At 38.2% G+C, this 23444-nt stretch overlaps 1 protein-coding gene across 1 annotated transcript in view; it reads left to right on the top strand.

Annotated features, from left to right (window-relative positions):
* Ino80 (chromatin-remodeling ATPase INO80) overlaps positions 1–23444 on the top strand; it is a 196612-nt gene that overhangs the window by 14732 nt on the left and 158436 nt on the right. Inside the window, exons 9-20 of the mRNA XM_071598816.1 lie at positions 1709–2036; positions 2676–2763; positions 3669–3784; positions 6019–6194; positions 10847–11049; positions 11183–11323; positions 11898–12019; positions 12180–12405; positions 13437–13512; positions 14156–14717; positions 16680–16991; positions 20453–20795. Of these exons, the coding sequence (XP_071454917.1) occupies positions 1709–2036; positions 2676–2763; positions 3669–3784; positions 6019–6194; positions 10847–11049; positions 11183–11323; positions 11898–12019; positions 12180–12405; positions 13437–13512; positions 14156–14717; positions 16680–16991; positions 20453–20795 (2693 nt within the window). The remainder of the gene's footprint in view (positions 1–1708; positions 2037–2675; positions 2764–3668; positions 3785–6018; positions 6195–10846; positions 11050–11182; positions 11324–11897; positions 12020–12179; positions 12406–13436; positions 13513–14155; positions 14718–16679; positions 16992–20452; positions 20796–23444) is intronic.

Here is a 23444-nt window from a genome sequence, read left to right as displayed (position 1 = left end):
TTATTAAGTTCTATATCTCATGAGAAAAACAAAATTTGCACTTTTCCACAGTGGAAAAGTGCAAATTTTGTTTTTCTCCTGATGACAAACTTCTACTTCATCTCGTCTGAATCTGTTAAATATATTCTTTATCTCATCTTTCAGAGTAGGAGTAGTTTGTCCATTGTTATATCGTAGCACTTCTCTTACCCTCTTATATACTGGTTATACTATTCCTTCTGTGTATGTAATAGTTCTCCATATTCTTGCATTGATCTTTTCAGTATGTTGCCTTGACCCTTTGAGTTTCTCATATAAGTCTATTATTTTGCTCTTTCTACATCCTTCTCCCCATTTTCATGTTTACATTCTTCCATTTCCTTGATTCATCCAGCCTCTTAAGCATCTCTCCCATGACCCATGCCTGTGTAATTCTCTTATTCTCTACCTTTCCTATTTTTCCTTAGCTGCTCTTTCTATCCCTTCTTGAGCTCCACCCCCTCTCCTTAATCATTTTCATTCCCTTATCCTCATTGAGATATGAAGTTTTTCTTGGCACTCCCTCCTTATAACTCCCATTAAATCACCCAGATTTCAATTAAGCACTCTCTTGCCCCTCATAATCCTTTTCATTTGTGAATTGCATTTCATGACAACAAAATTATGGTCCGAGTCTACACCCACTCCTTTAAAGTTTGTGAGTTGATGATGGCATATCTTAAGTTCTGTCAAACCATGAAATTATCTATTATAAACTTGTTTCATGTGACATCTTCCATGTGTACTTACTCCTATGATCGAACCATGTGTTAGTTATTGTCAAACTTCTTCTGCAGAACTCCTCTGCTTTCCCTCCATGATCACTTCTAATACCTAACTGTACTCATGTATCCCTCTCTCACTCCTCCCTTTTGCTTACCAATACATTCCAATCCTCCATTACTGTTAGGTGCTTCCTTCTAGGCACTTTCCCAATTATTTCTTCTAAGTGTTGGTACAAGTTGTCTATTTCTCCTTCTTGGTGGCCACTTGTTGGCATACATACCTGGATTATTATTAGATTGGTCTGGTTCACTTTCATCTCTACCAATAGAATTCTTGATGGTATCAGGTGTAACTTTACATGTTGGAAATGAAAAAATAGTAACTTTGTGATTCCACAGAAAATTTATAATGATACGACCCGGTATTCGACGTTGAACGTCATCATCGGGTGACGTTGAACGTCGAAAACCAGTTCGTACGGTAATAAATTTTCCGTGGAATCACAAAGTTACTATGTTTTCATTTCCAATAGAATTCTATCACTCACCTGCTTTGTATACACTACCCTTCTCTACACAAGTACTCGAAGTGGTGCTAATGACCTAAGCTTGTCTGTATGTTGCCTCCCCTAATATTTGACATACTGGTGCTTTATAATACATGTATTTCACTGGCATTGATTTGGTGTCAAGTGCTGCCATCAACATGACATTACTGGTTATGTCATTGCAAAGGTGCCCTGTGAGAAAAATGGCACTTGGTGCAAAATAGTGGATAGGGAAATTGGCCATTTGCACATAAATTACACAATGGTAATTTTCCTTTCGAGAGTGTCTTTTTCTAGTTTGGCTTGTACAAAATATGCAATAATGTAAGACAGAGGAATGAACTTCTTCATGAGTTGCTGACATGAACCATGAAGTGCATCAGTCTTAGGTACGCTTGCATTTTTTTATAATTTCAGTGAAGTAGTCAAGGCTAAGGTGAAAAAGAATGTGAGAGAAGCCCTTCAGGCGGAGCAGGCAAGAGCAAGGAATTTTGATCCGCAGATAAGTCCGAAGGCAGCCCCGGGGGCTGGGTCTCCAACATCTCCTACGTCGTCACCAACAAAAGGAACTTTGACTGGTATGGCAGGACCAAATTCAAGTCAAGGATCAAGTGTGAGCAGCAGTGGACTGAATCTTACTGATACACCTGCTGGCGATGGACGTCCTCAACCAAAGATATTCAGAGGTGTTCTGAAGCATTATCAACTCAAGGGCATGAATTGGCTGGCCAATCTCTATGACCAGGTGATCACAGTAATTTTTCGTGTCTTAATTTATCCTGATTCTTAAGAGGATCATACTATCGTAATAAATGTACAAAGAAGGAATCAAAGACTTTGCGTTACAAACCGATTTCCACAAAGTATTGGCCTCAACCATCTTTAAAATCATACTATTTGTTTTTCACCACATGGTTGTTCTTTCAACAAAAAAACCCTAAAAGTTTAGTGGCATATCTTATGAACCAGTTGATGATTTGGAAGTGTCTGCCGGCTGATGACACTTTGACAGCCAATGTATTCTAATATACTAAAAATTATTAATCATGAAGTTCCAAAACAGCTGGAGAGAGTCAAGACTCATAAGAATGTAATGTACACCTTAATGGATTTCATTCAGAAAAGTCAATTGAACTATGCACAGGAAATTCCTTGTAAACACTCCGGATTATAGCACTCAAAATGTGAGAATTTTACATTGCAAAAAATCAATTGACTGGGTGAAACCCTATTTCTAATTCAATAATGACATACTCATTCGGGTAAATTGACTCAAGTGGATATGAAATGGAGAAACGGTCTTTAAAGTTTTAATTGTTGATTTTTTGTGAAATTACCATCAAAGAATATGAAATTTAAATTCCTCTAAATGATTTCTTTACAGGGTATTAATGGCATTCTTGCAGATGAAATGGGCTTAGGAAAGACTGTACAGTCAATTGCTTTCCTGTGCCACATTGCCGAAAAATATTGTAAGTACTGTCATAGTTTTCTCTTTTGCTTGGGAATACCTTTTAATTTTGAGCATTTTTTTAAGACTCACCACTTCCTTCTTTCTATTGAGAACATATTTATAAACTGACTGAGGAGTTCATTTTACGTAGTTGCCCTAATATGTTTTGCCAGTGCTACTTGAAAACTTGAAAATATCAAGTGGTCCATTGACACTAATTTATCATTCAGTGTCTTTTCTGCACATTAACTATCTTCCCTGTTAAAATTAGATAGTCATTGGCTATCTCAATTGCTTCTTGAATCAGATGAGGATAATATAGTCTAATGCTTTCCATAACTTTAGACTCATTAAAGAGTATCTATTGTGTGCCCGAGTCCTGACATGTTATGATCCGCAAAGGCTGAAGTCAACCACTGCCTTGCCTCACATGCCCTTTTATGTGGACTAACAGCATTTAAATGTTTAATATGCATGAGGAAATCCTGATGATATTATATAGTGAGAATGTTAGTCACTCTGGAAACCTTTGATAATGCCATATTATTTAATATGAACTGGAAGTTTTTTGTTTGGATTGAAAACCCCTAAGTATTGAAACAACACAATCCAAACAAAAAAATTCCAGTTCATATTAAGTAATATGGTATTATCAAAGGCATTTACTTAAAACAGTTCCATTTTACGAATGAGTAGCATGGCAGTATTTTGACCATTGGTAGACACCCACTTATAAAACTCTGATCGATACTCATGTTCCAATTGGTTTAAGTCTCATAGTAAATTTTCCTGACAAAAGTTATTAGGGATATCTGTCAAAAAATTGCTGTACGCTGTTATCAGTTTACCAGCATCATTCTGACCCATTCATGTTTGAGAATGAGCATTTTGATTCTTTGCTAATAATCTGCATTCTAATTCCAGCCATTTGGGGGCCTTTTTTGGTCATTTCTCCTGCTTCAACACTGCATAATTGGCAGCAGGAGGTGGCTCGCTTTGTACCTGATTTTAAGGTTGTGCCATATTGGGGGAATCCTCAGGTAAGATGTAAATTGTTGCTTATTAAATTTTTTATTGCCATTTTAAGTGACAAATTATCTTTTGGTAGTTTTCTTTGCATTAGATACCTATGATATTTAAATATTTTAACCACATGGCATGCAATAAATACAAGGTTTCTTCAAAAAGTATCGCGACTTTTGTGTTTTTTCAAAAATTATTAATTATTCATGAATATCTATTTTGTCCCCTTCAAAGTAATCCCCATCAGATACGATATACACTTGTTTTTCTCCAATCCTCGAAGCACTTCTAAAAATCATTTTTGTGATTTCGTTCAGTTCTTCCTTCGATGCAGTCTTTATCTCGTCAATCATAGTGTAGCATCGTCCTTTCATGGGCCTCTTCAGTTCTGGGAACAAGAAAAAGCCACTGGGGGCCAGATCTGGGGAATATGGTGGCTGCGGCATCATTAGTGTGTCGGTTTTGGCCAAAAAGTCATGCACAGGTAACTATGTGTCAGCTGGGGCGTTGGCATGGTGCAAAAGCCAAGTTTTGTTATTCCGCGAACCCGGGTGTTTGTGGCAGATTGATTGGTTCAAACTGCGCATGACTTGCTAGTAATATTCCTTATTTACTGTTCTACCCTGTGGTAAGAGCTCATGATGCACCACACCCCTGCAATCAAAGAAAACTGTAAGCAAAACTTTCACATTTGACAGAACTTGGCGTGCTTTTTTCGGTCTTGGCTCATGCTGCAGCTTCCATTGGGATGATTGAGTTTTCTGCATCATATCCATAAACCCTTGATTCGTCACAAGTTATGACCCTCTGGAGCAAATTTTGGTCGTCATGGACAGAGTCCCAACACCTCACTAGCAATGTTAATGCATTGATGTTTTTGGTCGAAATTGAGTAATTTTGGTACAAATTTCGCGGCGACCCATGTCTTGCCCAAATCATCGGTAAAAATCGAATGGCACGAGCCAATCGATATGTTTAGGTTCTCAGCAACTTCTCTAATGGAGATTCGACGATTGGACAATACTATTTTCTTTGCTTCATCAAAGTTTTCGTCTGCTGTTGACGTGCTCGGGCGTCCGGCACGCTCTTCGTCATTCACATCTTCTCGGCCCTCTGAGAACATTTTGTACCACCGATAAACGTTTCTTCGGTCCGAGGTAGCTTCTCCGTATGCCACAGTCAACATTCAGAATGCGTCCGCGAACTTAATTTCAATTTTCTTACAGAATCTTATACAGATCCTTTGATCAATTTTTTGGAACAGGCAAAAATCGAAGACAAGCCAAAACATGTCCAAGCGAAACAGCTGTCAACAATTAACTAAACATTCAAAATGGCCGAATTCCTCGGCATAAGTGAGAGACATAAGTACCAACATAATGCCACAAAAAATCAAATATACCTAACCTGCGGAAATTCAAAATTCACGATACTTTCTGAACAGCCCTCGCATGTGACAATTTTTTGCATTTACTGAAGCAATGAAGAATGCTTAGCTAGAAGTGTACCCCGTTATTCCCACAAATTGACTGGAGAATCAGTTCCTCAAAATTAAATGAATGAATTGGATACTGGGTTGCAATGTATGTATGGAGAATGAATGTGTAAGATTTGTATGTGACTCACAAAAATGAAAGCAAATTATCCCTAATGAAAGATCTGGTGCTTTCCCGGCGTATTAGTTGGGTGAATTCTTCTCGGGTCTTCCACCGGGTCAATGGCTCCATAGCTGCCATTGACCCGGAGGAAGACCCGAGAAGAATTCACCCAAATTATCCCTAGTCATTCCTTTTCAATGGTTAGAACTGTAACAGCAGAACACACTTTACTGGTTATCTAATTTAACTTTTATTTTAGAACAGGGTTCTTAATTATATATTCTTATTTTCATAGTCAGTAAATATGTCTACAACACACAGAACAAAATGGTGCACAGCACTTTATCAAATAATTATAATAATAATTATTAATGTGAATAATGCCATTCATTTGGTGTTGAAAACATTTTTAAATATTCTTTTAGAGACCTTACTTCCTTCCAAACACGCTTTCATAATGTATAATATATTTTTGAAAATTTTTGAATTTTTCTATAACTTTGAAAGTTATAGAAAATGCTTTGTTAATTCATCTTTAAATATATGCGTACATATATGTGATTGTTTTATAGTCTGAAAGTCTTAACATAATATTTTCTGATTATATTTTAAATGTGTGTTTGATTATTTCAATCATTGCCTTTTGTTTCTAGGAAAGGAAAATTCTTCGTCAATGCTGGTCATCCCCGAATCTTCATACAACGTCGTCTCCATTCCATGTTGTTATTACTTCATATCAAATTGTAATAGCCGATATAAAATACTTTCATCGTGTAAAGTGGCAGTATATGGTTTTGGATGAAGCCCAGGCTATCAAAAGCTCCAGCAGGTGAGTGCTATTATTCAGTGATTATTAATCCTTATCTACCAGTTAGTGTAGGATTTGGATGGACACGGGCTATGTAGTAGAAGTTAAACAATACACTTCTTCAAAAAAAAAACACAAGCTGACATGCGACGCTCCAATAAACCTTTCTTCAATGTTGTATACTTCCTTCCTCTCTTAATGCTATCCAACATGCCTATCATATTTCTATTCCTTCTTTGCCTGCCTAACGTTCTCCCTGCTATCACAGTCTTCAACATCTTATTACCAGTCAAAGCACCATCCATCAAAGTCCATCTTTCCCGCCTCCCCTACATTTCTCCTGACAGTCCTCCCTCCTCCCATACCACGACTCGCACTTGCTTGTTTGGTTTCGTTTATGCCCATTTCTTCAATGTCCATATTTCAGTAATATGCAAAGTCATGCTCCATTTCAAAGTTTTAGCTAGCTTTTTTTCAATATTTTCACTCTTAGTCCTTATCATCAATTCCCTTCTCCTAGTGTGAAAGTTCTATGTATTATGCAATTTTTTGTCCTTACTAATTTGGCCATTTTGATCAAAAACACTTCCAAGAGGGGCAAACTGTTCTGCCTGCTCTGATTTATGAACTCCTGTTTTAATATTTAGCATAGTTTTCCTTTTCTTTGAAAATCACATAACCTTGGTTTTGTTTATGTTGATTTTTATCCCATTCCTGTCACGCTATTTTTCTAATGCTCTCAGTAATGCTTGCAACCCTTTGACTGATTGAAAAACTAAAGCTTGATCTCTTGCAAGCCTAAGTGATTTTATGTATTCCCCACCAATTTTCATTCCTACCTCCAGTTCTTCCCATTCCTCTTGAACCATTTCCTCCACATATACGTTGAACAGCATTGGTGATAATAGATACCCCTGTCTTACTCCTCTTTCTAACACTTCCCATCCACTCTCCATCCACCACTCACACTTAATCAGGTGGAAACATGTGCAGGTTGCTGATAAATCCCTCCAGTGTACTCCTAGGGGTAGCGGTAGTCCAGTGGGTAGAGCATTGGACTGCTGACCGGAGGGTCCCGGGTTCGATTCCCGGGCGAGGCACTCTGTGCACCTGCAGCTCCACCCAAGCTGAAGTGATTTTTTCGGGTACCAGGTCTTCCTGGGAAACCATAACCGGCACAGGGAAAGGAACTGGCCCCCCTACCTGATGAATGAATTTTCACACGCCGCATAGGGCTTAGTACTGGGTGATCTCTACCATCGCCTACTAAACCGACCTTCGGGTTGATTACTGTGTGTGTGTGTACTCCTATTTTCTGTAATATCGTCTTCTACTCTGCCCATTCCACCCTATGGAGTCCTTCTCTAAATCTGCAAAGCAAACAAACATCCTGATTGTACTCTGTACTGGATTGTACGGCAGTGGGAATGAACATAGCTGTTAGCTGATGTATCTTCTAGAAGCTTGAAACCACAGTTTTCTCTGGTTATCATTCATTGATATTGTCTGGTATGCTTTTTGTGGTTCGCCAAAGGTTTTTGAGGGACATGGTTGAACAAAACAGTATTTGAAAAACTGCTTATCTTCCTCATCTTCACAGTAGGTATCTAGACTCGTAGTGATGACGTGACAGCAGCAACAGACCAGCATAGGGTGGAGGAGAGATGGTTAACACTAGGTCACTAGGCCAAAGGTCATCCCTTGGCTTTGGGGTGTTTGCTTTATGATCCATATGATCTGCTTCAAAATTAGGCAACTGATGGGTTACATCTGGGTAATGTTTAATGTTCATGAGCATAAATTAATACTGGTCTATTAGTAAGGTTTCCTTGTGTCGGAGCACCATAGGGTTATCCATGCACTGCATTTAGTCTTTCCAATCAATAATTTAAACAACCTATTTAATTTTGCAGGTTTATCATAAACATGAGTCCTAGGTTGTTAAACTTGAAATTGAAATTAATTAATCTGGATGTGGAGCCGAAGGTTCATCTTTAATATCCATTACTAAAAAGAAAGAAAGACTCGTACTTTTCCACATTTTATTATACGGTACAACGCGTTTCACCGACTTGCGGCATCATCAGGTACAAATTTGCAAAACAGACAGAGCAAGCATATATACCCTCAGGACAGAGTGGGGGCGGGGAGGGTTGGAAGGATTTGAGAGGGGTGGGGGCTCGCAGGTGCGTTGATGGATTGTTTTGACCATTTCCAGGCTAGTTTCTCGGAGAGGAGTGGGGAGGGGCATGGGAACAATTGCTCATTACAAAGTGTCGTGTTGGGGTTCACCAAGTGCCTTCTAATCTCTAATTGCTCGAGAGCGTCCATTTTTAATCCTTTTGGGAGGGTGTGTAATATCTCTGGGACAAAGTCACTGCTGTGGTTGAATTCTAGTAAATGCTTGGCGAAGAGAGAGTTGTTATTCTGATTTTTGTGACACCTTGCGTGTTCCTTGACTCGTAACTTGATATTCCTGCCGGTCTGACCGACATAAACGCTGTTGCAATCCTCGCATTTCAGTTTATAAATGCCTGATTTGAGAAGGCTATCCTGGGTGTCTTTTCCATTGGCTAGAAGTTTGGAGAGGGTTATGGGTGGGTAGAAGGCTGCTTTGAGTGAGGTGGGTAGGCAGTTGGAAATCCTATATGAAAGATCTCCCAGAAACGGGATCGAGCACCACTTAAAATCTTTAGATACTGCGGGCTGTGATACGAAAATGCTTTTTATGGCCATTGCTTTTTGTTTTTGTTGTTTTGTTATTTTGTTGTTTTGTTTGCTTTGTGTTTGCGTTGTACCGTATAATAAAATCTGTGGAAAAGTACGAGTCTTTCTTTCTTTTTAGTAATGGATATTAAATACTTCCACGAAGTGAAGCCTGAAACAATAGAATATGTTCATCTTTGAGTTCATCCACCGAGATATTGCACACTCTCATTGTCTGTGCTCTCATGTACAATCATTTAGAGATACCTCGTGTTCAGATCATTGGAGATTATCTAACTTGTTTTGAAGATCGTTTAAGATTGCATTTTTAATTTGCAACAATTTTTAAAATTACCCTAAAACTACCCCAAGTAAAAACCATCGATAACCTACACTTTGGTATGCCTTAAGCAGGTAGGTGTGGGCCCTCAAAGGGCACATTTTGTTCAATTAGTATTCAGTGACTCCAATTTCCTGTGATTATATTTTTGGTGGGAAAATTAAGAGAGACAACTAGTTTGCAAAGGTCTCTAAAGAAATATTCCCTCCAGATTCAAATTTGAGAGTAGCTTGGTGTTCTACACAGGTGACCTGTTTGATGTCTTCATACTTTTTATGGAATGAAATGAAGAACCATTCAATTTCATGAGCTTGTAACCTAATAAGCAACTAAGAATGAGCAAAACTTACTGTATTGTCCCAGTCACTACAGTGCAGGGTTTTTTCTCCTTCACTGGCTGATAAATGCAAAGGGTTTCCTCTCATCTAAAACATTGGTACTTGCTGAATTGAAAATAATAAACTTGGGAACAGCATACGCAAAATTGCTTTCTAATATAATTGTTTATCAACTGAAAAACTATAGATAGTGACTGAATGCAAGTCTGTGGCACTAAATACTCCGAAATTCTTCTTATACCAAAAAAATTGTAATTACCAATGCTTTTTTAATCTAGAATGAAGGAACATTTTTCTTTAAAAATTTCTATTTCAATGAGCCTTTCTCTAGAGCATCAGATGCCTGCTTTTGCTGTTTATAGCTTCTCAAACTACTGCCTTCAATTCACCATGAAGAACTGAGAGAAGCTCCTTAATAGACCACAAAGTATTGCCAAAGTATCGCTGGTGACAATGTTGTCAATCTCAATCAATGGGAGCAAGGGAATATTGTAGGGAAGTGACTAGTGGTGTAGAGTGTATCAGTGCGCCCTGTCGTGTGGTTGGAGGCTGCGACATCATTGGTGGGAACGTAGCACAGAATGAGAGAGTCGTATTCGGTTTATGAGTCTTGTATTTAACCCTTATCAAGCTTTGGGGTTCAGGCATTGGGGAGGAGGGACGAGCGAGGGGGGGCAAGGTTGGGCATCTCTGGTGTGGTCGTATGCTCGACTGACGGACACAGAGGCGACACGGGACGTCGGGAAAGGTTCAGGGCAAGGCTTGGTGTCTCTGGTGTGGTCACTCAAAATCAAAATAGAAATATGAGAATAGGGTAATGGAGAAGATGTAGATATCCCCTTTGCAGACTGCATCCACACTTTTTTTCTTGAGGCCCAAATCACATAACTGCTGAATTGCAGAATGTTGTATTGATGCTATTTTAAATTGGTTTTGGTTATCTTTTATATGTTTAATTGTGCATACTTCTCTGACTCTTTACAAACAATTTCCCATTTTTGGTGGAAGTTTGAGCCTTCATGTTAAAGATTGTTTGTTGGGATTCGAAAAAGCTGCTTGGAATGTGTAATATTTTTCCATGGGCACTAGCTACTGGGGTGATAACATACAGTTATTTTCAAAGTGTGTGTACATAATTTTTGAAACAGGTGCACTAAGTAAATTCTTCATGGTCACTTACCATGTTCGAGATGCTTAAAATTCAATAAGTAATGAAAATGGGATTCAATTTATTAATTCTGGCATTTCCTTAGAAAAAATAACGCATTCTAATTCTCGTTTGATTTCAGTATGAGATGGAAAGTCTTGCTGAGTTTCAACTGCCGAAATCGCCTTCTTCTGAGTGGCACACCTATCCAGAACAGCATGGCTGAGCTTTGGGCTTTGCTTCATTTCATCATGCCTACACTTTTTGACTCACATGCTGAATTTTCTGAGTGGTTTTCTAGAGACATTGAAAACCATGCTGAAAACAAAACTGGAATCGATGAAAGTGAGTGTAACATTAAGAAATAATGATCTATTGAGATCATATTTTACTTTTCATAAATTATAAGAGAAATTATTATATGAAGAAAGACTTAATTCTGCTCGGTAACTTTTAATTTTACTTTATTCCAATTTAGAGCATTTGTCAAGATTGCATCTGATTCTGAAACCGTTTATGCTTCGGCGCATCAAGAAGGATGTGGAAAATGAACTCTCTGACAAAATAGAGATCATGGTTTACTGTCCTCTAACTACCCGTCAAAAATTACTGTACCTAGGTGAGTCGTTGTTACTAAAGATGTACTACTATTTGGTGGGTGGTTTTTATAGTTGGTCTAACTTTATTGCTTTTGTCTTTTGTTAACATGATGAGAATTTATTAATAAGGATTTGTTCATTCTTGTAAAATTCATAGTTGGAGTGCATTATATGGGTGCTATATTTAAAAAAATATTAAACCCGTAATCCCTTTCTCTGCACATCCAGATTCTCTCCCTGCCACCCTCACTTTTGCCCTCTGGTTCATATCGAGGTTAATAATATTTTGTCTATCCCTTCAGACTTCTCCTATATTCTGTAATACTTTCATCAGCTTTTTCGTCTCTATCCAAGGCTTTCTTAAAATCTCCAAAGCACACCAAGACATTTTAACCCAGTTGTATTCTGTGTTCCTTTCTATAAATGCTCATATATCTATAATGGCATCTAGTGCTCAACTTCCGTTTCTAAATTAAAACTGGTATTATCTTTTAATTTTGAATAGAAATGCATAATTTTAAGGAAAGAGCATTTCTTGCTGAATAGGTTTTATGGAGACATTTCTTGACTTTTCTGTAATTTGTTCATTTGCAGCACTGAAAAAGAAGATTCGTATTGAAGATCTTCTTTATTCCTCTGGTGGAGGGTCAAGTGGTTCTTTGACGTCACAAAGTGTAACATCCAGCCTTATGAATTTGGTGATGCAGTTTCGTAAGGTATGATTTAGTATTAGTTGATGTTCCTCTTTTGAATGTTCATAATGTCTAGTATGTCATTTGTCATAGTGTTGATTGTGCTGTTATTCACACCCATAGCTTTAGTTGCCTGCTATTAATCAAGTGGCAAAGTGAAAACATACTTTCTTTTGAATGATAGGTTTGCAATCATCCTGAATTGTTTGAAAGGAGAGAAGCCAAATCTTCAATGATCATTCGACCCTCAGATTTTTTGATGCCCCGAATCGTGTGGGAGCTGGCCTATGATGGTTTCAAACTCTCATCGCAGAAGCGTTTATTTGCAGAAAAGTTTTGTGTATATACCCCTGACAAGATACACTTCTCCCTCTTTCATTCTGACAGTAACGCGGACGCATCCAAGTCAGGTACCTGTTTATGCATTGATATAATGTTACCATTAATATTCTGTATTAATATTTGAAATTGAGATCCTTTGGATACATGCTATTTTTCTGATACTACTGGCCAGTGGAAAAGTAGCTTAGGTAGGGTTGCCAATCTTCCACCCCCCTCCCCCCCTTTATCTTTTGTATTTGCCACGATCTGTCAAATGTCTTGTCTTAGTTTTTTTTGCACTTCCCTGGTTCCCATTTTTCTCTGGTACTGGTAAATTTTGTCTTGTATTTATTTCAAAATGAGAATATTATTTTCCATGAATTTAACGTAGCTGCAAAATTGCATCTATGCCTTATCAATATGGAGAAAGTGGAGTATAAGCAAAAGCTTGTTTCTTACAATGCCACAATTTCAAAGTATTGTATTCTAATGTTCATTAGTGGATGACTTTATTGAAAGTAACTTTCGCAGTAGCTGATGCAGTTTCTTTGAATTTGTCAAAAACTTCTTTGTTCCAGTTTTCTTTGTCACTGTTCATGTTTAATGTGAGCTTAAAGCAAAATACAGGGCATATTTTGAATAATTTTTATGCCATTCTTACTGAATAAAATTAAGTAAAATTTTATTGAATCTTTTAGCTGTGATTTTTTCCAAGACATTGGCAACCCTAAGCTTAGGTATTCAAGTGTTTGAATGATTTTATTGCTTCTAACTTTCCCATTTTTGAACTGCAAATGAGTAAGTCCAGCTACTTTTGGGTCTCTTTGTTAACCATCATACTGTCATTTATCTACCTTATAATGTATTATGAAATGTGATCCATGTATTTTACTAGTACATGAGTATAATGTGAATCAATTGGAGATTAATATTTTATCAGTCAGAGGATATATTTGAATGTAAGACTCATAGTTGACATTTGGAATGGAGCCCAAGAAATATGCGGAAGTTTAACGTAGCACCTAAATAATTTTTAATTTGCATTGTGTGAAATATGAGGCTTACTAAAAATCATGACATTATTCCCCATAATGATTTCAATGTCCCTTTTCTTTTGAAGGATTTTCATTCTCTCGCTTTGTGGATGCCTCGCCTGAGGAACTTTGGTTGCTAGCATTAGGTGGAGTTTTTCATAGGTAAAGTATATTTCTATCTTTGCAAAATGGAGCTTGGGTATTTTGGTGTTTACTGTCTTGAAGTAGAGAGAAATAGCATAGTTAAGTAATGCCATTTGCATAGGTATGTATGTAATGCCGTTTGCAGAAAGTTTGAAATGGAATCTGAGTCTAATTTTTTTCATAATTAAACATCATTAAAAAAATAAATTTTGAGTAGTATTGTTTTCAGTCTTGCATCTGAATTAATGTTGTTAATATTATAGGTAGTAGTAGTAGCTGAAATAGGTGCTTTGAAAACTAAGGTCATTCTGCCCTTGATACATGCACATTGGCTATGGTCTGTCTTCATCAAGAGCACTTGAGTTGCCAATAGCAATTCTATTTTATTTTTTCTTCTCATTTGAAGAAACTCTTTGAAGAGTGGATCACACGTCATTTTGCCTCTTATCTGTTGTAATTATATAGTATCTCTGTAGCTTTACATTTATTGGCGGTTCAATTTTTTAAGTATAAGTTTTATATTTGTTCTAAATTATTTGTTAAATTAGTTATAAATTTGGGTTGTGTTTTGTGTTGGGATTGATGGTAGTCGTTGAATCCTCGATTCATTGAGCCATGATATGCTTGATCTATTGTAGCCATTCATTTGTACTTGTGCCAGGTGGAAACACGCTAGACAACTGGAAAAGCTATCTCACGTCCGACATCATAGGTGGGTGTGGCAAGAAAGCAGAGACAGTGCTTCTCTAGGTCCTAGTGGCTTAATAGTCAACTTTGACAAGTGGCACACGCCTGCCAATTGCGGGAATGATCCGGGCAGCATTTGGCACAACTTGTTATTCACGTCTTCCATGGGAACCATTTACACTCACGTTGACCATAAACTCGTTTCAATGCCTGAGACTCTTGAGCACCGCATGATGCGTAGTTGGAAAAAGTCTTTGTCTGCGGAAGCATTATTGACTCCGGGAGGAGAATCGTCACCGAAGAAGAAAGTTGAGGAAGTGAAAGTGAAGGAAGAAATGGAGGTAGACTCGGAAGAAGAGGATGATGGTGAAGAGGGTGAGGAAGATGAGGATGATGAGGCTGCTGCCGAAAGGCGGAGGAAAAAGAAGAAGAGACGGAGAAGCGGGAAACATCCCCTCTCGCCCACGACACCAGCCGTCAAAAGCCCCGGCACCAAACTGGCCGGGCAGAAATCTCCTCCTGGTTCCCCTCTTAAGGTAAAGCATCATTAATGAATAGTGTTGTGTGTGGTTTTATGCCCTAATTTAAAAAAAACTTACAATGGCTCCAAGATAATTGAATGGCCCCATATTACGTTACTCACCAAAGAGGATAGGTTTGGTGAGAATCAATGGAGGAGTCACAATAAGTGTGATGCTGCATGGGAAATATCTAAATTTTGCAATTGAACATGACTGATGTTGAAAGAATGAGTGAATGCAATTGTAAATGGAAGGGCTTATGGTGAAATGTATATACAGTGGACTGCATTGATTAAAATTTCTTATATTAAAGGGGGCATGTATTTTTAGGAGTGGGGTAACAGAAAAGCATAAAGAGAGTTTGGAATGGAATATGGACAGCTCTTAAGGGAATGTTTTCAAGGGTTAAACTGGATAATGACTAGAATCACTTCCAGGATGCTTCACAATTTTTACAAGTTTGTAATTTCAGAAGGAAGATTTGATCACATTGCATTATTCATTCTAAAAATTAAGTCATTGATATTTGTGAGGATCTGAGAGCCTGGTGGCAAATGGTGTATGTTTATGTTGACCATATAAGACCATAAGGCCTAGCATGGAGATGTAATGGAGTGTATGGATATTTTGTGCCTTTTGCTATCAGTTTACCAATGGGTCTTACTCCTGAAAGCCTGACTAAAGTTATTTTTAGTTGGTAATATGATCCCTGCTAAAGTGTCACATGAATAACATGGTAAACTGTAATTGCGGGTTTTCTTCACCGTTTATCCACTCACTTCCTACCAGTTCTAATTATCCCAAAATTATCCTTTGTTGTTTCGTAAATTCATTTATCTAATTCAAAGAAACTGCAGGAAATGCCACTGCAGGTACTTTTAATGGAGTCATCCACTAATGCACATTACAATTCAACAATTTCAAAGTGCAAAAATCATTCACCTTGACTAGGATATATCTTGGTCAAGGTGAAAGATTTTTACCCTATGAGAAATTGTTGTATTAGCATTTATCAAAGGACTGGTATTATGACCAATGGCTAAACCATCTCAGTTAGCTAGTTATGGGATAAGCTGGCTGACACTTGAATTGAAGAGACCATACTATATCCATTTATTAACGGTTGGATTCAAAATTATGGAATATCAATTTTTGAGCTGAACATGCTATCTACATAACATGCATAGTTCTCATTATGAAAGTGTTGTAATCAATTTTTTTTGCTAAATACCTACCAATGTATTTTAATATACATATAACCACCAAATTACACAAACTCAGTGGTTATCACCAAATTATGTGCCTAGCATAGGTGATCTAAGTTGTAATTGATTCTTTAAAAACTAGTTTATCCAGCTTGTGGAAATGAGTAAATAGTTAACAGGTTTGATTGAAGAATAGCCATGTATACTAAATGGAATGTATAAATCTGTGCTCATAACCCACGTGATTCACGCAACAATTTTCTAATACATTTTGCATGCATTTGTCTGGCAGTACCAACCCAATTACTTTCCACTGTATTGTAATACATGTACTACATCACTGCTGTTGCTAACAGTTTATGATTAATATCTTATATAAGGAGTTGATATAGGTTCATTTTTTGCATTCAAGTGTAGGATTTGAGTGTAAAAAATAAAATATTACATTTGTTAAGTGCCATTTTCATCAAGCACATCAAATAATTTGAGTTTCATTTGACTATTTTAAACTTCCCGAAGTGGAATACAGTCATATTGCTTGACTACTTTCAGATTAGTCCTATATAGAGGATTCATTCTTAAAATAAATAAACTAGGTGATTAACTGTATCTCAGAGGGCCATAATACATTTTATATGCCTATCTGGTTGTTTGAGCTTAACAGTGACACTCCAAAGAGTTATAATGCCATTCATAATTGTTGTAATGATATTCTGCTGAAAATATTTTTAAATTGTTTTGTTTCTATAATTGTACTATGAAATTTCCACAGCATAGGCCAGTTGCTGGCGTTCGTCCACCCAGCGAATCCCGATCTCCAATGCATCACACGCAATCTCCGTCCCATGCTTCTCCCCGGTCGCCCCCTCCAAGCACGGGTGACGATGACAGGAGTGGGGGTGGCATCCGCAGGGGGAGGGGAAGAGGCCGTTCATCCAACGCGGGTGGCAGTGGCCTAAGAAATTGGGGCACTGAGAAGTACACGCTATTGCCAGAGTTTCGTCACGTCCCTCATCCAGACAGGACTCTTCCCTTGCTACCAACTGAAATTCCTGCATTCCTCCTCAATGTCTTCATTCCAAAGGTAAAAATTATCCTTGTAATCGAGTAGAAATGGGATTTTTCATCTTTAACTTTTACGTGGCTTTTTTTTGTAAAAATTGTTTTGAGTCTCACTTAAAATCACTTTTAAAATATGAGCTAGAACTTGAGCAGGATACAAGAATGTTATTGATTTTTAAGTGCTGTCAGTGCTATTTTTTGCCTACCTGTGAAATAATAGTTTTCATTTTTGTCTGAAGGTATTAGCTGTCTACATATTTCATTATTGTATCTGTATTTAATTCCATATTTGTCCTTTCTCTTTTGATTTTCATTTTCTGATTTTGAATAAACCCATTTTCTGCTCTTGTAATCCATATTCTTAAACCGTGGAGAAGTAAACTGAATATTTGAGTTATGGCATTACATTTACATGTATGCCAACTGGGTTGCCAATCATTGATAATTTTCTAAAAAATTGGAATAAAACCGAGCAGAAGAAAATTTCTGAAAACCACTTCAATCGAATAAAAACATTAGGACTTCTGGAGAGATTTTCACTTGTGTTGTGAGGGCAGTGATATAGGGTCCCAGGTAAATACTCACCCGAGAAAGTGGAGCAAAATTTATTTGCATTTTTAGTTGATGGCTGTAACTTATTTTATTTATTTATTTTACATCTTTATTGGGGCTAGATGTAGACTGCATTGTCCCTTCTTCCTCCTAACCCCTAAAAATTACATTGAAGATAATAGCAAAAATCGAAGCCGTAGGTGGAGGAAAACCCATCGAGGTGGAAATTGAACCCATGTTTGATAGGTCGGGATGTTACACTGCCACAACCAAGGCTGACCAAAAGTTAAAAACATAGTGGGTAGTCCAAATTCCTGGTCACTATATTTGGATGTAGCATCTCCTGGTGTTCTCTTGGTGTAACAGCAGCCAGCACAAGGGGGAGATAGGACAAGCAGTCCGAATTGCCTTGTGGGGGAACATCAGTCTCACTTAGAAGGGTGGGCAGAGGGAAGGTAAGCGAACTGACCCTCCTCTTGAGGACACAATGGGCCTTGTCCTGGAGGTTAGGGAAATGGAAAAGGATCCACAGTGGCCTGAGTTTTCAAGGGTTGCTAAGAGTACAGGTATTGGAGGAAGTCACTGATCATTGCTTCTGGGGTAAATGATGTTTGTGTCAGCCAGCTAACAGACCACTGTTGCCGGTGTATCTACCTTTTATCATTTCTGGTGGCACTGGCTAAATAACTGATTGATGATACATTTCTTTTACTTCTTCGTTTCCCCTTGCAAATCATCAGAATAATGTCACATTTCAAATTCAGGATATTATGCCCATGTGCTTACATTATGCTTAGTTTTTATTCGTTGCCCAGTTTGACTTTGGATACTGAACATAGTGAAGGGACATTCTTAAAGATTTCCTTCAGCAAACCTGGAAGACAACTTTTTAAAGGGAAACACATTTCTTAGGGTTTTTAATGTGATTTCTTTTCTGCTTGAAAGCCTGGAAAAAAGATGGAAACAAAGAACATATAATTGTTGGTCACCCTGTTTTACTGTTTTTTTCGTGTAGCAGGTGTTTTTTTGTCGGAAAAACTTCTCTAGAACTGCATTCTGCTTTGTACATCCTAATCGGTAATATAATCATATATATAAGTAGTATTAAATCCTTTGGCTGTGCAATTGAAATTCAGCCTAGTCCATGGATAGATGCTTATATATTTAATCGAGAGGAATGTAGAACACAACCAGGAGGTATTTGCCTGTTTCGTAGATTTCGAAAAAGCGTTTGATAGAGTGAATTGGGAAAAAATAATGAGTATATTACAGAAAATAGGAATAGATTGGAGGGAAAGGAGGCTAATCCGCAACCTGTACATGTCTCAGACTGCTCAGGTGAAGGTGGGAAGCGGGGAGTCGGGATGGGCAGTGTTAGGAAGGGGTGTAAGGCAGGGTTGCCCATTATCACCGTTGATGTTCAACCTGTATGAAGAGGAAATGATCAAAGAGGCATGGGAAGAACTCGAGGTAGGAATGAAAGTGGGCGGGGAATTCGTAAAATCAGCTAAGTTTGCTGATGACCAAGCTTTAGTTTGTCAGTCAGCCAAGGGGCTGCAAGCATTGCTGAGTGAATTGGAAATCCAGTGCGACAGGTATGGGATGAGAATCAATATTAATAAAACAAAGGTTATGCGATTTTCTAGAAAGAAAAAGGCTAAGCTAAACATTAAAATAGGAGGGCTAAAAATAGAGCAGGTAGAACAGTTTACGTATCTCGGAAGTGTTTTGGACCAACGCGGTCAAAGTAGTAGGGACGTAAGGAGGAGTATTGCGTTGGGAAAAGAGGCTTTCACAAGGAGGAGGTAGTTGATGACGGGGACGTTGAGTAAGGATGTTAAGAAAAGACTCGTAAAAACTATGATATGGAGCGTAGCTATGTACGGCGCGGAAACGTGGTCATTGAAGCAGGAGGATAGACGTAGACTGGAGGCTTTTGAAATGTGGGCGTGGAGAAGAATGGAGAAGGTGAAATGGACAGAGAAGAAAACAAATGAGGAAGTACTTGGTATGGTGGGCGAAGAGAGGGGTTTGTTGGGAGCAATCCTATGGAGGCAGGAAAAGTGGATGAAGGGAGTGTTGACCGGCAGTGGGATGTTGAAGACTGTGATAGAGGGTAGAATGTTGGGCAAACGAGGGAAGGGAAGGAACAGGATAGGGATGTTGGACGGGATGAAGGGAGGAAGAAAGTACTCAGAGATGAAGAGGGACCTAATATAGAGTAGGATGATGGGTTTTGTGTTTTTTTAGGAGTAATAAAATATTTGTTTGGCAGTTGTGTCCATCCAAAAACCTACCTTAACCGGTAGATTACCTTAAAAAAAAAAAAAAAAAAATATATATATATATATATATATATATATATATATATATATATATATATATATATATATATATATATATATATTATTATTAACTTAGGAGAAAAAAACACAATTTGTCTATTCTGTAGAAAAGCAAAGAAAAAAAAAATTGTGTTTTTTTCTCCTAAGTTAATAATGGAATTCTACAAAGTTAAGGCCTCAACCATTCAGTGCATATATTATTATCCATAAAACATTGAAATCCATTTTGCCTATTTCATTTTGATTTAGTATCTGTAATAGTTGTATGTGACAGTTAGGACGGATGTATAATGAGAATATTTAAGAATAATGTGTAAATAGGATTTTCAACCTCAGCTTGTAAATTTAATGTTGCATATACTCCTCTATTGCAGCCGAAGGCTGAAGAAAGCCTTTTGAAATATATGTTTGTATATTTATGAGGGGTAATTTAATGGTCCATATGAATCAAGTCATATGTACCTGATCCAGATTGATTTTTTTAGGTTTAAGTCTGTACATTGTAAAATAATTTATATCCTTGATTATTTTTTTTCCTTTGGGTAGTTATTCTCCTTTGTTGAAAAGCGTGATTTTAAATTTTTAGGTCAAAATAACGCAACCCGATATTTATGTGAGCCACCGGCGTGCGGCATGGGCGGTAGCCAGTCGTCAGCGACTCTCCCTGGCGGCCTGCCCTTCCTCCGTTCCGCCAAACCCGATTCCGCTGTATGGGTACATGGGGGGCCCAGGTGGTGTGGGGTCCACTGGTAGGCGGCATGCATTCTCAGAACTGGAGGAGATTGAATTTGAAGAGATGAGATACATTCTTTGGGGCATTCCTCCGCGGCTGTCCATGGACGACGAGAAGCAACAACGGTTTTTGGGAGACCATGGATCTGTCTGGAACACTCACCCCAAGCATGGATGGTCAGGGATCATTGTTCCTGGTACGTTCAAGGTTTTTATTTGGCTGTTGAGTGCATTATGCATGGTTAAGTGAAGCTTTGGCAAGAGAGAGGGAGGGGAGAAAAAGAGCCTTTGAGTGCGAGCTGCCTTCCCAATGAAAGTTTGAAAAGGAAAAAAAACCTGAAAAGACATCTTGGATTCAAGAATCCAATCCCCATTAAAATCATGAATTTGACAATGCAACACTCAAAGTGCAATGTGCATTAGCGGATGAATCTGTTAAAAGTTTATGTTCCAGCATCTCCTGCAGTTTATTTGAATTCAATGAGGCTTTGTTCACATGGCCAATGAATCTTTGATGGAAATAATCATCACTTTGGCCGTTAGTGTGTTGAATGGTAGCCGATAACCAGTTCCTTCATTGCTGGAAATGTTTCATTTAATTTACACTGATAAGCCTTCACTGATGCCTCAAATTTAATTAGATAGTTACTGTTCTGCTTTAGTGCTCACCAGCAGTTATGTATTGCTGAGCAGGATGTGCAGAAATTAGTCCTGGTTTGTTGCTAATTACATTCAATTGAAATATGCATTCAAGAAATACATGAGCAAGTTTTGAACATGGGTTTGAACTGGCAAAGTTTTGACATAATTAATGCGATTTCATTCAAGTTTCTTGTGCAAGATTCCTCTAAGGAAATCTGATAATTCATTTGACTGTCTGAGAGAGATCCCAAGTTTTACGCAGGCCAATTGGAGAACTTGAGTAATAACTTTGATGAAGGACTCATATGATGACCAAAGAGTTTTTTTTAATCATTATCTCTTCTTCCGATAAGGGAGGGAAAAGAATGATGACAATATTTTTCCCTCGGGAAAAATATTGTCATCATTCTTTTGCCATCATCATTCAGTTTCATCGTAGGTACTCAAGGGAGTTCGGTGTTTTTGGACAGTGTGTGTTTTGGGGGGATTGGTAATACATTGTATGAGGGGGGCGATTGTCTCTCGTAAATCTGGATACCAAGAAGAGGCCGCGATCGCTTTAGAAACTAAATTATAAAAATCGAAAACAAAAATGGATTCATGAAATCGTATGTTTTTACGCGAAATGATTTTGCATAAATTCCGCTCGCCTCGGCTGAGTGACGTCCTCCCATCTCAAGCGGGCTTTTCGCTTGCGAGACGTGGGGGGGTGAAGTGGCGGAATAGAAGTTCACGTGCGAATGATCGGTGCGAGAGAGAGAGAGAGGATGGTAGCAGCAGCTGATGGAAGGGAGGTGGCTGTCCGATGGGCCAAAACCAGCCGCAGCCCCATTGACTGAAAGCCCTTTGGTCGCCGATTCCATTTCCGTCCCCGCTCTGCTCAGCCATCCGCTTGCGGGCAGCCGACGCTCATATCGTGGATCACGGGATGGCACAAACCGAAGGTGTCGTGGCACTTCCCTTCACGCGCCGTCATCCGTGGTGGAATGGAATCATTGGGTCAGCCCCGAGGCTGTGGCGACCGTTCCGTTAAATATTTTCCTTGGTCTACCCTAATACAACGCGTTTAAACGAGCAATTGAATGGAAGCTTACGCCATTGCGAGCAGCAGCCGTGGAAATCCTATGCACATAAGATGATATGTTAGTATATATTCTATTGTTTCAGGCTTCACTTCGTGGAAGTATTTAATATCCATACTAAAAAGAAAGACTCGTACTTTTCCACAGATTTATAAAATCTGTGGAAAAGTACGAGTCTTTTTCACAGATTTATAAAATCTGTGGAAAAGTACGAGTCTTTCTTTTTAGTATGGATGATATATTAGTATTCGCAAATCATGAAATCCATATACTATATATACTTTTATTGCCAGTTAAGGTTTTTCCAAATCCATTTCGGAGTGATGAGGTTGGTGAAGAAGGTCACTCCTTTTGAGTTAGGCTTTTTTTATGGATGTTTTTTCAGTTGTGTTTACGAGTGTTGCGTTGTTTACATTGTTTGTTGGTGTATCGTCGTACTGGACCCAGAACTCATCTGAATGTTAGGGCACCAGAAGGATATCTCACCTGGAAAGTTTTTGATTTAAGTGTGACCACAGTACTGAAGCATTTTACGGGCTTACCAAGTAGGTAACCTAGATGTCACGATCCTAATCCTTGCCCAGTCATGGATGACTCTTTGCGTTCGTCCATGGGAACTGCATAGATCGCGTGGGACGATGTAACTGCAGGCGTTAGTGCAAGTAGACCCCAATCCTACGACTATTTGATAGGCATTTGGTTTACCGAGTTAATAACGTGGAATAACCTGGTCATCTTTTTTGTCAGTGATGAATGTTGCTGCATCTTATTTTTTTCGACTGGAAAAACTACATTTTCAGCTTGAACTGTCACGCATATACATGCATATTAAACTCGAAAAATTATATTGTCACGTTTTATATCTTAATTAATTGATAATAGAGAACGTTGCTTAGAACGCACATTCTGGGTAAGTCTGCAATTTTGACGTGTTTTGTAATTGACGAAAACAAATCCCTTGTCGCGGTAGGAGGAAAAGCCTGAATTGGAATACGTAGTGATCTTTTGTGGAGCGGTATGATTTGATCAAAATAATGCTACATTTTTCTAATTCCCTCCTTTAATATGGTTGAAAATAACGTAATAATGTGACATTTTTTTCGGTTTTTAATTGAATGTGAC

The sequence above is a fragment of the Hetaerina americana genome, unplaced genomic scaffold (genome assembly GCF_022747635.1).
Source record: "Hetaerina americana unplaced genomic scaffold, ioHetAmer1.1.p SCAF_10, whole genome shotgun sequence".
NCBI classification, from domain to species: Eukaryota; Metazoa; Arthropoda; class Insecta; order Odonata; family Calopterygidae; genus Hetaerina; species Hetaerina americana.
The sequence above is the reverse complement of the archived record's forward strand: the minus strand, read 5'-3'. Positions and strand labels throughout refer to the sequence as shown.